Source organism: Patella vulgata, chromosome 7 (assembly GCF_932274485.2).
Source record: "Patella vulgata chromosome 7, xgPatVulg1.2, whole genome shotgun sequence".
Classification (NCBI taxonomy): Eukaryota; Metazoa; Mollusca; class Gastropoda; family Patellidae; genus Patella; species Patella vulgata.
In genome coordinates, this window is record NC_065885.2 from 25,924,066 (window position 1) to 25,938,371 (window position 14,306).

The 14,306-nt window shown below is 37.2% G+C and overlaps 2 protein-coding genes across 2 annotated transcripts; both read right to left on the bottom strand.

Annotated features, from left to right (window-relative positions):
* Positions 1–1,471: 1,471 nt before the first annotated feature.
* On the bottom strand, positions 1,472–2,559 carry LOC126827448 (histone H1-delta-like). Its single transcript, XM_050556770.2, has one exon. The coding sequence runs from the start codon at positions 2,209–2,211 to the stop codon at positions 1,630–1,632; it is 582 nt and encodes a 193-aa protein (XP_050412727.2). The 5' UTR covers positions 2,212–2,559; the 3' UTR covers positions 1,472–1,629.
* Positions 2,560–11,695: 9,136 nt separating this feature from the next.
* On the bottom strand, positions 11,696–13,330 carry LOC126827692 (ER membrane protein complex subunit 7). Its single transcript, XM_050557144.2, has one exon. The coding sequence runs from the start codon at positions 13,259–13,261 to the stop codon at positions 12,584–12,586; it is 678 nt and encodes a 225-aa protein (XP_050413101.1). The 5' UTR covers positions 13,262–13,330; the 3' UTR covers positions 11,696–12,583.
* Positions 13,331–14,306: the final 976 nt, after the last annotated feature.

Here is a 14,306-nt window from a genome sequence, read left to right on the forward strand (position 1 = left end):
CATTCATTCATTCATTCATACGTACGTACGTACGCGCGTGCGTGCGTGCGGTCATTATTCGTTCGTTCGTTCGTTCGTTCGTTCGTTCATTCATTCATTCATTCATTCATTTATTTATTTATTTATTCATTCATTCATTCATTCATTCATTCACCGAAAAAGAAGAAACGAATGAATGAAGGAGTGAGTGAATGAATGAAGGAGTGAATGAATGAATAAATGAATGAATGAATGAATGAATGAATGAATGAATGAAAAAGTAGGGAAGAAAGATTGACATTACAGGACATATATGTGATGTGTGGTGGAACGCAGAAAATTGAAGCTGGCGTGAACGAGAAAACACAGTCTCTCTCACAGGTCCGCGCTTAACTCCTATAATAACCGAAATTCAGTGTAGGGTAATCATACTTGCTGTTTTCTTTGAACGAGCAACATCGAATCAACTCTTGCAAAATGTCTGGACGAGGAAAGGGAGGAAAAGGTTTGGGAAAAGGAGGAGCCAAACGTCACAGGAAAGTCCTTCGTGATAACATCCAGGGTATCACTAAACCAGCCATCAGACGTTTGGCCCGACGAGGTGGTGTAAAACGTATTTCTGGTTTGATCTACGAAGAAACCCGTGGTGTCCTTAAAGTATTTTTGGAAAACGTCATCCGAGATGCTGTCACATACACCGAGCATGCCAAGCGAAAGACCGTCACAGCCATGGATGTCGTCTACGCTTTGAAGAGACAAGGCCGAACTCTGTACGGTTTCGGAGGTTAGATCTGACAACGCTCACAAAGCATATCAAACGGCCCTTTTCAGGGCCACCTAAATTATTCAGAAAGAAAACCTTCATATTCTAATTAATTAGTAAAACCCAAACAAAACAAAAATTAAAAAAAAAAAAACCCGACCCCCTTCAGAAAATAGCACAAACAAGAGGTGCGGTAGTTTAGGGCGACCCATAAGACCCGTGCCGTACCCGATTTAATGCTTCAAGTAGTTCTTTACACACATAATACTCGCGCACAACCCGACACATTTCAGCTGACAGCCTCCATGTTCAAGGTGCCAATGTCCACTCCGGAGAACTATGTACTCTACTTCGGCGATATATATCTGCCCCCTATTCAACAATTGGTTGGTATACTGTTTTGTGGTGCGACCCGACTCCAATTCCCACCTGTTACAAGCATAAGGACTAATTTTAATACACAAGAACAGAATTTAGCGCTTTCGGCTAAAAGCGTCCATTTAGGACTTAAAATATCTGGAAACTCTTATAGAGTAGTATTCAGCATGCGTGCTCGCCCGACAGATGATGATGGGTTAGTTGTATTTTACGTCCGCTTCCACCGAGGTGATATCTCAGACAATGACGTGTTATGTGTACAAGGTGCATTAATTTACAATGTGATTAGTGAGAAATAATAGGATGATTAGGTTTTCATATATATGTACATAGGACAATAAACACGACAGGTCAGGGGATAGGCTTTATGTGTGAATTGATCACTTACTATGCGACAAATGGTTACATTTTTTCGATTAGAATATGGAAAGGCATTCTTTCGTGGAAATTTGGGGTGGCCCTGAAAAGGGCCGTTTTACAGTCGTGCAATAAAGCTCGGGGAAAGACATTTAGGCCTTTTTAGGTTTGGCGGCAGCTTTCTTCTTGGGGGCTGCCTTTTTGGCTGGCTTTGCGGTTTTAACCTTTTTAGGGGTTTTCACCTTTTTGGGTGACTTGGCCTTCTTTGGTTTTACTGTCTTCTTGGCTCCGGCGGCTTTAGCCTTTTTCGGTGTAGCGGCTTTCTTGGGTGCTGCTTTCTTTGCCTTGGGTTTCTTGGCGGTGGCCGTTTTCTTAACAGGAGACTTTTTAGCGGCTTTCTTCACTTTGGGTTTTTCGGCCTTTACGTCACCAAGTTTGAAGGAACCGGCTGCTCCCGTGCCCTTGGCCTGCTTAATAACTCCGGACTTGACACCGTTTTTCAGGGCGGTTTTTACCCGGGAGTTAGCCATGTTCGAATCGGATCCGACCTTGTAGTTAGCCATGACGTATTTCAAGATAGCTTGTCGTGATGAACCACTCCTTTCCTTCAAACTGCCAATGGCAGCGCGGATCATGTCAACGTATTTCGGGTGTGTGGCGGCTGCCTTGGGCTTGGATGCCATCTTCTTTTTTGGTGATTTTGTCGCGGGTGCTTGAGCTGCTACATCTGCCATTTTCACTAGAATAAGGTCTGTGTTTGCGTAGGATGCAAAAACGTCGTACTTCTTCCGCTGTCAACTAGGGAATGAGCCGCGATGGTTCGTGAAAAAACATACCAGGCGGGCGCGGACTTCGTAGAGAGCACTTATTCGCCCCGGACGCAAATCACCACAACTATGTGTTTATTGCTTCGCATTTTCTCCCAAATTCAAACTTAGTTTTAGATGGGAGAAAAATTGGACTACGCCATTCGAAAGAGAAGAAATCGGGCTTTACACTCATACAAATATTGTGTACTCCCAGTGTATACTTAGTCTGAGAACCAGGCTTGAAAGGCGCACATTGAGTCTCTCAAATACAAACCCGTCCTTTTACACTCACTTTTACCCTCGAATTTTAGCTTTGATTTCGTGCAGGGGGCGAGAGCCGACTAGAAGAAACATCAGACTTGCAGTTCAGCCCATTTTCTTTCAAATTGATACGGCACGAAGGGCTGTGGCAGGATTCCCACGCGGACACTAAAAACACGTTCACTCAATGAACCGCCATTACGGACGGGCTTTATTGCTTCATGCCATCGACAAGTGAAATTCATTCATCCATCTGTTATTCTATTCTGCAGATGTATTCCCTGTGTGTGCGTGCGTAATTTCTTTCCATGATTTCATTTCATTTCATTTGATAGGGGGGAGGGGGGAGTGTAATGTAATGTAATGTAATGTTTTGCTTTGCTTTGCTTTGCTTTGCTTTGCTTTGCTTTGCTTTGCTTTGCTTTGCTTTGCTTTTATTATAGAACATGGAAACGTTTCTTTCTGAACGAGTTAGGTGGCCCTGAAAAGGGCCGTTTTAATAACACAAAGCCAAGTAATTTAGGCTCGTTCTCCTCGGATTCTTCGGGCGAGCTGGATGTCCTTGGGCATAATGGTGACTCGCTTGGCGTGGATGGCGCACAAGTTGGTGTCTTCGAAAAGTCCAACCAGGTAAGCCTCGCTGGCTTCTTGCAGGGCCATGACGGCGGAGCTCTGGAACCGGAGATCGGTCTTGAAATCCTGGGCGATTTCACGGACTAATCGCTGGAAGGGGAGCTTTCGGATGAGAAGCTCGGTGCTCTTCTGGTATCGACGGATTTCTCGGAGAGCCACGGTACCTGGCCTGTATCGATGGGGTTTTTTCACACCGCCGGTGGCGGGGGCACTCTTTCTAGCGGCCTTGGTGGCGAGCTGTTTTCGTGGGGCTTTGCCTCCAGTCGATTTACGGGCAGTCTGCTTGGTTCGAGCCATCTTTACTTTAGTCTTCTCTTCTTCTTGTCGAGTCCGAGTAGAAATGAAACACCAAACACCTCTCCTTCTACTATAAATACACACACAAATTCACAAAGCTCGCAAAGCGCAGACCCTAATTAATAAATAAATAAATAAATCAATAAATGAATGAATGAATGAATGAATGAATGAATGAATGAACGAACGAACGAACGAACGAACGAACGAACGAACGAACGAACGAATGAATTTACTAAACTGATTTTTCTGTTATCACAAATAGTGACTGACTGACTGACTGACTGACTGACTGACTGACTGACCCCCTCCCTATCGCTCGTGGATTTAGGGTGTAACGGGGGGAACGGCTCCCCCCCTCCCCTTAGAATCGGAAGGGGGGACGAATATGCCTCTGCCCCCCCCCCCCATGATTTTGATCGCAAGGACACACTTTCAGGTTTAAGTGCACATGAATGTCCCGTTCTGAAGGCTATCTAACCACTGGCGTGGGTCTCATCTCACCACTGTAATTCATCTTCACGATACCCTCCTCCTTAATTGGAGGTAGTGAATTTTACCATATCGTCATCATATTACAGGTTTCATAGAAATAACACTGGTAAACTGTTCGTAATTATTATTTTGGTTTCGTAATGAAAGGTTCCACGGTTCGTCCGCCCGCCCGCCCACCCACCCGCCCGCCCGCCCGCCCACCCTCCGCCCTTCCCCCTTACCCCCCCTCCCCAACAAAAAGTTATGACAAATCCACGCCCTTGCTTTCAAGTAAAGTATGTCCGGACAGCCGCGCTACGACATACTTTCTTATATGGAATTGAAAATGCCACTGGATCTCTTACGTGCACTCCAATGGGTATACGCTTACGGGCACTCCGGTGTGCACACAGGACCTTGGTTTTTGGTCCCGTCCGAACGATTAGTCAACTGTCAGGCCCTCCGTCTTGCAGCAGTGACAAGGGAAAACAATTCAAAACAATTCAATTCAATTCAATTCAATTCAATCCAATCCATTCCATTTAAAAAAAAAAAAAAAAAAAAAAAAAAAAAAAAAAGAGTCGAAATTAGGTCAGAACATGGATAAAATTACATTGACTTAACATTGAGCCAACGCCCAAGGGCCCCATCACGCGATTTTATTTTACTATATGTTTCTTCAGGCCATGCATAATGGATATGTAACAACTCAGAGCACGTGACATCTGCACGTGCAAATTATTAACCAGACCGTTAACGCGGACGAAATGACGTGCATATTACGAGATGCAAGGCTTTGGGCTAAGAGATAAAAAAAAGACAGACACTTGAATTAAAATTAGTCTCAGATAAACTAAAACATAATAGTACATGTCTATAGCAAAATTTATCGGCTTTTTGATATAAGATGGATACCCGATTTTTGGATATAAGATGGATGGTAACCTGAAATAATAAGAATAGGTAAGAACACATATCTTGTTTTAACAAAAGTAAAGTTATAAAATACACCATGCAATGCCTTTTTTATAGAGATCTATAACTGACCAAGCAACAGATCAGTATTTACAAAGTTATGATACATTGAAATTTCATCCATATATGCAGCTGAAACGTAAAAAGACCAATCTTTTAGGGGATAGCCGATTTGGTTTGGTCTAATATGATTGACTGTATATTTAGTGTGAATTAAGCCATAGCCATAAATCGTCCATTGCTGTACCATAAATATAGAAGCGAAGCCTCAGTAAATTCTTATATTATACTCTGTCAAATTAATTTTTGGCCGGTTAATGGTCATTATATTAACACGCATACCAATTGCTGCAATTTGTAGCCGTGATAATTCTTATTTGCGGCTGCAATTGATACACTATTCAAGGCTTTGTCAAGTAAAATTAGGTTGAATTGCAAAATTTTCAACACAGTTTGAATGGAAATCATAATCTTATCTTATCTTATCTTATCTTATCTTATCTTATCTTAAAATAAACAGAAATTTCGCATAGCAGTTGGGTTCATTTAATTTCTAACTTCTATTCATGTAATTTATAAATTAAGACAATGTATAATCAGTGCCGGGTTAAGGCTCTGCTAGCCCTAAGGCACATTTTGATAGGTGGCCTGAAAATACAGATATGTTGGGCTCATAACAAATGTAAACAAACCTCACGTGTGTAAAGGGACGAAACATCATATCAACCCTTTGCCAGAGTATGGAAAGCTTTTAAGAAGGGGTGCAATTTATTTACATAAAAATAAAGGCATGCATTTTTGTCACCACCTGATAATTATCAAAAGCTTGACGACGGCAATTTTTTAATAACGTACTATATGAAAATATAAGTTTATTGAAATTTAAAGAGTTTTATTAACGCTGTTCGCCTGTTGACGTTGAATATTGTTGTGTTTGCGTTTTAATTTTATCGGCAGCGTTGATAAGAAATTTGATACATAACATATTCACCGCTTATGTTTTATTATTATTATTATTATTATTATTATTAGGGTTTCACACTGCGTAGCTTGTGTGAAACACTATTGTTTTTGTTCGGATTATTATTATTCTTATTCTTATTATTATTTTTTTTTTTTTCCATTTTGATCATATCATATCTCAGAAACTATTTGTCGGATTGATCCAATTTCTTCGGTTTCACTGGGAAAGTGGGTGTGACTTAGAGATTAAAGCTATTTTGAACGTTCTGTGACAATGCGAAATGTCCGAAATCACCGAAGTGGTTAATTTTTTAAATTTTGTCGTAACATTTACAATAATTGCCGGATTTTAAAATTTGATACATTTTGACATAGGCAGAGACAAGACACGTAGCTACGATTCTTTAGATTGTTGATTTTCGATGAATCTTCGGAGATATTAGGCGCCAAATTTTGAAAATTTAAATTTTTACAAAAAAACTCTTTTGTTAATGAATATTTTTTGATGATATTTTATCCAGGGCAAAAATGTCAACAATTTTTGTCTAAATAATTTTCCTTGGCCGCTATTGGCTAATTCAGTTTTACGCTCCTAGGTTCATTAATGATCGTTCGATTTGTTTGAAACAAAGTTCATATGCTCCATTTTCCAAAATGTCATTTTTGTTGTTACCGATAAAGTTTCCTGTCGACACCGGAAGTGGCATAATTTCAACGAAAACTATAATTTTGACAGTTCGCTACCACTTTTTGAAAGCAAATATTATTTTTTCAACATTTGTTATTACCAAATCGATGCACAATGCAAAGGCGCACACAATCCATACGAAGAGAATGTATGTGAAAATTAGTTTGTAATATGAGCAGTTCCCGAGAAATGAGAAATGGGCAATTTTGCATGAGTGACTTTTTTACGCTAGTTTGCCTGTAAAAGAGTCAATTATTATTGGATTTCCATAAAAGTGACACCATTTGATGCGTAATGTATGGTGGCCCATGGTCGCAATAGCGTCTTTTGGGTTATTTTTGGTATTGCATTTAAAATAATAAAAATATTAGTACAAAAAAAAAAAATAAACATTTTTTTTTTTTTACAAAATAAAAAAAAATAATCTTTTAAAATTTAAAAAAAAAAATCTTTTTAAAAATTTAAAAAAAATAAAAATCTTTTTAAAAAATTAAAAAAAAAAAAATCTTTTTAAAATGAAAAAAAAATAATCTATATATATAAAAAAAAAATAATAAAATATATTTAAAAAAAAATAAAAAATAAATAATATTAAAAAAAAAAATTAAATGAAAAAAAAAAATTGAAAAAGAAAAGATAAAAAATAATTCCCGACGTGGCCCATCGTCGCAATAGTGTCTTGAGTATCCAGACCCAGTATATAGCTATCATTAGACTAGAGCGACCAGAAACATTTTGTGGCCCATTGTTGCAGTAGTATCTCGATTATTATGTGTGGGATTTATGAAGAACGTATAAACTCGAACGACAAGAAACGAATCTGTAGTTATCTCACGTCAACATAATTGTAGATACTTCAATTTTGATTAGCTAAGCACTAAAATAAATCTAATATTATCTATTATCCAATCAAATACTAAAATCTGAATTTTGTCTTAGTAAAACAGGCCCCAGACGAAGTCCACGTAGGCTATCATGCTCTATTTTGTCTTTGAAATTGATGTTGTCCGCCATCGCACCTCTTACCCGTTCCTGTGGTCGTAGCGGGGGACTAGCGATCACCTCAGGGAGAGCAGGGGTTTCACAAAAACTGAAGCTAAAATCACTAACATAGATTTTAAAATCAAAGTGAAATTTTAAATTTATGCGTTTCACGAAGATCGATTGTAACTTAAAATTTAATTTTAATAGATTTTAGTTAAAATTACTTGTGCCTTGATGTGAGGTAACTATAGACTGGTTTCTTGTCGCTCGAGTCTATACCATACGTTCTTCATAGATCCCACACAGGATAATCTGAACGACATACCCACGATGTTTGACAGGTCAGGTCACACTACTCCTTGTCACGTACAACCGGGGATTCGAAATCACGCCAGTTGACTCAATGACGGGCTTTATGATATGACAGGCTTTATGATACAGCGCGCACGTGCTAACCATTCGCCCCCCCCCCCCGGCTACTTAGTAGTAGTAGGCCTATACTTCGAGGATTGAAATTCGACCTCAGGGAGACCAAGTGTTTTAAAAACATTACATAAGCCTTTTGAGGGGAGAATAGGCCTTGCGCACTAGTAGGCCGAATGGTGTCATTAAAGTCAATGACTTCAAACGTCATTATGTATGTAGGCCTAGTTCTAGTTAGACTGGATAAACTAGTCTAAATGACGCTAGACTTATATAGTCTATTAATTATACATTTATATTGACTTGCATATGTATAAATACATATATCCACGTCCATAGACGTCATGGGTGGAAAAATTGTGTTTCACGTGTTGATGTCTGTTAACCTTTTTCCTTTCGGAAGGGGAGATAACTACAAACTCGTTTTTCTTGTCGGTCGAGTTATGCCACATAGGATAATCGAGACACTATAGCAACAATGGGCCACGAGGTATTTCTGGTCACTCGAGTCGAATGATAGCTGTCGTAGGCTGATTTTATACTGAGTCTGGATAATCAAGACACTATTACGACGATGGGCCACGTGCAGAATTCTTTTTTTGATTTTTTCTATTTCACTTATTTTTTTTTTTAATTAAAATGTTATTTTTTTTATAGATTTTTTTAATCTTAAATATTTTATTAATTTTTTTATATAGATTTTTTTTTTATTTTAAAAAGATTTTTTTTTTTCTTAAATTTTAAAAAGATTTTTTTTTTTTTTTGTAAAACAAAAGAATAAAAAAGTTTCTTTTTTTTACTTTTATTTTTTATGATTTTAAATGAAATACAAAAAATAACCCCAAAAACGCTTTTGCGACCATGGGCCACCATAGTAATGTCAATATTAACTAGGCCAAGCCAATTTAACATTTTCAATGTCACCGGAAATGACGTAATTTGGGCAAAAACTGTATTTAGAGCCATTAAAACCAATAATTTATTCAAATGAGTCGTATTTGTTATTTGTTTAAGAACCTGCCTTAGATCTAGTTTCGAGAAGGAAACTTCGTTCTCGAATTATTGAACAGTGTGAACTATAAGAATCACAACTCTTCGAGGATCGTATCGGATCAACTCTTCGAGGATAATATCTTGCAACGTAACTTCATATGAAGGCCAAACATTAAATTTGCCTATCTGATATAAATCGTACGTTTCAGAAATTTATTGATGTCTTGTCCAGAGTCTACGCAGAATAGATATCGCAAAAATATTTATGTTGTACAAGAAAACCATTTCTATGTTATTTTAAAGTCATTCATTCATTATACATTATAAGAAATGCCGGACGCTTACAAAATATGGGCACTGTATTGTAAATAGCTGAGTCAATCCATCTATAAACAATACTGTAAATTGTTACGTTCGTGTATAATTACTGATTCACTTACTTAATTGTTACGTTCGTGTATAATTACTGATTCACTTTCTTAATTTTTTGGATAAAATTTCGTGTATTGGTCTGATCATTATAAAGCTTCCGCCGCTTCAGGCCTAGGTCTCTAGAGATAGGGGGTATCCGTCTTGCCCATACCCGTACCATCGGCTATATTTAATTTCAAAGATAGGGTACTTTCAAGGTGATGGGCGACACCTATCAGTGGTTTCCATACTATGTCTCAGAGACATGGAGCAACATAAATTGGTCATGATGCTTGAATAGTCGAAGACATATACTATCATCACCTACCATCAGTATATCACGCAGTCCCTATTTTGGCCTGGAAAAATGACTCTAAATATGCCTAAATTTTGACTCAAAATCGGTGAAAATAGGCTGAAAATCGTTATAGGACCATACCTCCCGAATAGTTAATTTTTGAGATCGGCCCTTTTGGTCAACGAGTAGTCTAGTCGGACTGATTAATCACTGTGAATATGGATCCGAAGTGCCGACCCCCCACCTTATCACTTTTGCAGGATTTTGCATGGTTTTCTCGTGGAGTGACACTTAAGCCTATATCATTTGATGTCCCTGTATAGTTTTCTTTGTCTTCTGTCTGTGTAGGGGTCTTTTAAACAAACTAATTTGCATAGCTTTAAGCCGTAAATAAAATTAAAAGCGTCGACACTTGATTGGCACTGATCTGACTGCATTGTTAAATGTATAAACCTCTATTTCAAGCTTTCTACTAATAAACCTATTGGCACCTCAAAGATTATAATAGTACAGTCAAGACCATTCTTGCTTAGGGCAATCACTTTAAGGGGTTTAAATCAAAACAATGAATAGGTAATCCACTAGTAACATAAATGCTGATTGGTTAATCAAATGTCTGATGTCATAGATGTCTGATGTCATAGGGTCAAAAGCCACTTGTATGACCTCTGACCCGACGCAGCCTATTGCTACAATCAGTCAGATGTACATGTAGTGCCATAGAAAGTATAAAAAAAAAACAAAGGAAATATAGATCGGAATTTTAAAAAGATTGTAAACTGATAGGTTGCCAGGCAACGAAAGATAAGCCCACAACAGGTAAATCGTCCGGGCAGTCAACAAGTGCTGTCGCATATTTTTACTTTTTTCAGTAATGGTAATGAAACATTTATAATACACTAAAATCTGATTAAGAGTAACAAGTCGTGAAGTACTATGCTAACGTTTAGTATACAAAACTTTTAATATCGTGGATTTAGCTCAAGTCCTAAAAATTCATTGAAAATCAATATACAATGTACTTGTTCGTATCAAGATCTTTAACTCTGTGTATCAATCTGAAGTCAATCGGATGATAAATTTAGACTCTAAAGCGTCACAAGATTTTTCAAAGTGATAAAGGACCAGTAATTATCAGAAATCATTGAAAATCAGTACAATTCTTCGTCTCATGACCTAAAACACTGTCTATAAATTTAAAATCAATCGGATATTAAATTTAGCCTCTACAGCGCCCACAAGATTTTTTGAAGTGATCAAGGGCCAAAACTCTGGCATTAATTATCGGAAATCGCTGAAAATCAATAGGCTTCTTCGGCTCAAGACCTTAAGTTAAACACTGTGTATAAAAGTCAATCGGATATTAACTTTAGCCTCTAAAGCATACACAAGATTTTTTGAAGTGATCAAGGGCCATAACTCTGGCAGTAATTATCCAAAATCGCTGAAAATCAATAGGCTTCTTCATATCATGAACTTAAACACTGTGTATAAATTTAAAGTCAATCGGATATAAACTTTAGCCTCTAGAGCTTGCCTATTTAATTCAAACTCACAAGGGTTCTTTATGTGCACACAAATAACTGCTGTTACAGGCCTTTGAGAAATAACAACAAAGGGGGGGAAAAAAAGCTGAAAAACACAAACTTTAATAACCAAACCCAAGCCCTCACTGAGTCATACAGCATACCTTTTTTCCGAAAAACTTTGTTCATATTATGCTTCACCCTGTGTTCTGTTCACTGGTTACCATGCCATTCCAAAACCCTTCCCTCACACCCACCCAACCACCCCTCCCTCCCTCCCTCCCTCCCTTTCAGATAGTACACATTTGTTTTACCCTCTTTGAAATGTTGCAGTATATTGCCATGACAGCTTTCCATCCTAACATGGAGTATTGTATCAGTATTCAGTAGTATAGATCACATTACATTTTCAGATAATATAGCACAATGTAGGGAACCTCAATACTTGTAAATTGAGTACAGAAATAAATTGACAGTATCATATTCATTTCATTTATTTTATTACAATTACAAAAAGATACATCTGAAAGATACAAGTATTAACCCAAATTGATAAGAGATTCACATACCGAAAAGTGATCCCAAGAATTAATTCAAATTCACATAAATGTACTATTTATTTTGAAGAAAAGTTTACAATTCGTTTTTATTGCTTTCATGAATATGAATATGGATATAGATATATAATTAAAAGTTGTGACTTTGATCTAAGAACAAAACAAGACATCATAATCTATTTGGTTGATGACTGAAATGTCTAATGATTATCATGAGAACTTCATACGTACATGGTTTGTGCAGCATTTTTTATATAGAACTGGAATAGGATTTCCAAATGTAAAAACAACATATTATGAGTAACTTTCTAAGACTGCAGGTACATGTATTGTAATTTATAACATTCATTTTACAATCAAGTTCAGGTTAGTTTTTTGGGTTGTTTACTTCAGTAAAAAAAAAACCCAGCATATTTAACCAATTTAATACATTTATTTATAGATTGCCCATGTCATAGACTTACAGTTTGCAATTCAAAAGATGCATTTTGTTGCTATAATAGTTTAAAATAGAAAATGAAAAATTTCAGTAAAATCCTTTTATTCTGAGAAGGCAGATTTAACTCTCGCATAATGCATTTTTAAGGCATGATATTATGCATTATTGCATATCTTAGAAGGTTTTGGAAGTGGAACATTCAGTTAAGATTGCCCTCTGTTTCTGGGTCATTACAGTATCTACCGTAGAAAAGATCTATACAATATAGTCCATGGATCAGGGTAGTTAATAATAAGGGTATCCATCACAATTTGATGGGACATGATCTCAAATTTTGGACTGAAGTGTATAAGCCTACATATAAATAAACTTTGGTTATTTTCTTTTAGTAACTGCTTTAGGTTTGGTTGGTTTCTTTCCTCCTGAAAAAAGATTAGTTATCATTTCTGACATATCCGGCATATTTTGTTTGGCATTTAAGGCGTTCATTTGTGATTGCATTTCCTTCTGTGTATCTGGGTCTGCAGTATTAAGCAACTTTGGTAAAACCATAATGAGTAGTAGAGGGAGGATCATGGTTAAAACCATTGGATTGAACAAAAAGTCTGTTATACGCCATTGTTCTCTTGCTTGGAAATAATTAGCTTTGCCCCTTTCTCTAAATTCCAATGGATATGGCAATGTTTTAACAACATTTGGTTGTAAATAGTTCACCCTTCGGGCTCTTATTTTTCCCTTTGATGTAATATCTACTCTCGCTGCTTCAAATATAAAAGATGGGTTGCTAACTTCAACCACAAACGATCCTGAAGGTAGCCCATTCACAACAAAACTTCCATCAGATCTAAGAAAAGCAACGTATTCGCCACCATCAATTAGAATTCTTGTGTTGGGTAACCAATTTTTATCTCGAGTTGAGAAAACCTCAATTCGGCCTTCCATATTAAAAATATTCACATTTGTAGGTTCAATAATATCTTGGGTGTTGACAACAAGAGTAACACATGCAATGAAAATCACTAAAACGAACGTTTGGTACATAAAATCGAACATTTTGAGGAATGTTTTACGGATTTCGTGAGAGATATATACCGGAAGTTCTAAAAGCCGGACTTGATTACATGAAAGTGCATGCTCGTATAACAAATACGGCGAACTTGATTAAGAATATTTATATTCTGGCACGTAGAAAACCCACGTACAACCCACGCCTGTTGACTCAATGACTCAATGACAGACCCTATAATACAGCGCGCACCTACTAACCATTTAGCCAGCCTCAAAAGTGGTACATGTCCTCTTGTGGTATGTGAATGTAGGCTTTGGAAATGATTATTGTTTATTTTACACCAATTGAGACATTTTGGCGTTTCCTCTGGGAATTCATCAAACATTGGTGGGCTGGTTTGGTCTGGTCTGGTCTTTTGGCACAGGTATTTTATATTGCACTTACTTTTCCAAATAACAGGATACTCAATTACTCATGGCCACTGAGTTCATCTATCCGACAATATATTTACCTATGCTATGTTCAGATAGCTATTTACTCTTGAAGGAACTATTATTGGCACAGTTAGGAAGACATTGGCTTTGTTAGCTGGAGGTCCTGTGTTTGATCCCTGTGTTGGCAGACCGTGAAAGTTAAAGGAGCTAAATCGATAACATTTGGGATCTAGAAATTGACAAAAGTGGGTCGCAATGCATATAATACTGGAATATGAATGTATATAAACTGGTTTACATTCAATGGTTTCCGTTTTTACTATAATTTCAAATCAGTTATGTTCGGCGAAATAACCTAGCAGTCTCAAGCGAGTGCAAATTTCTAACGTCTGGTTATTCCAGGTTACATACATTATGGTACACGATTCGTGTACCAATGGTAAAAAATGTTTATTTTGTCTTAAATATTGGATATCAAAAGCCCATCTTTTCCCGGTAAGATCACAACATGAATGTTGATTTAATTTGAGAAATAAATCATGTTTTCAATGTTGAAGATTTTGGATGACATTGAGTTAGAGACTTAGCTACTTTAATGGGGAATTTTCACACATGGTTACTCATCCTTGTCAGTGGTGCAGGATGGAGGGCTTGG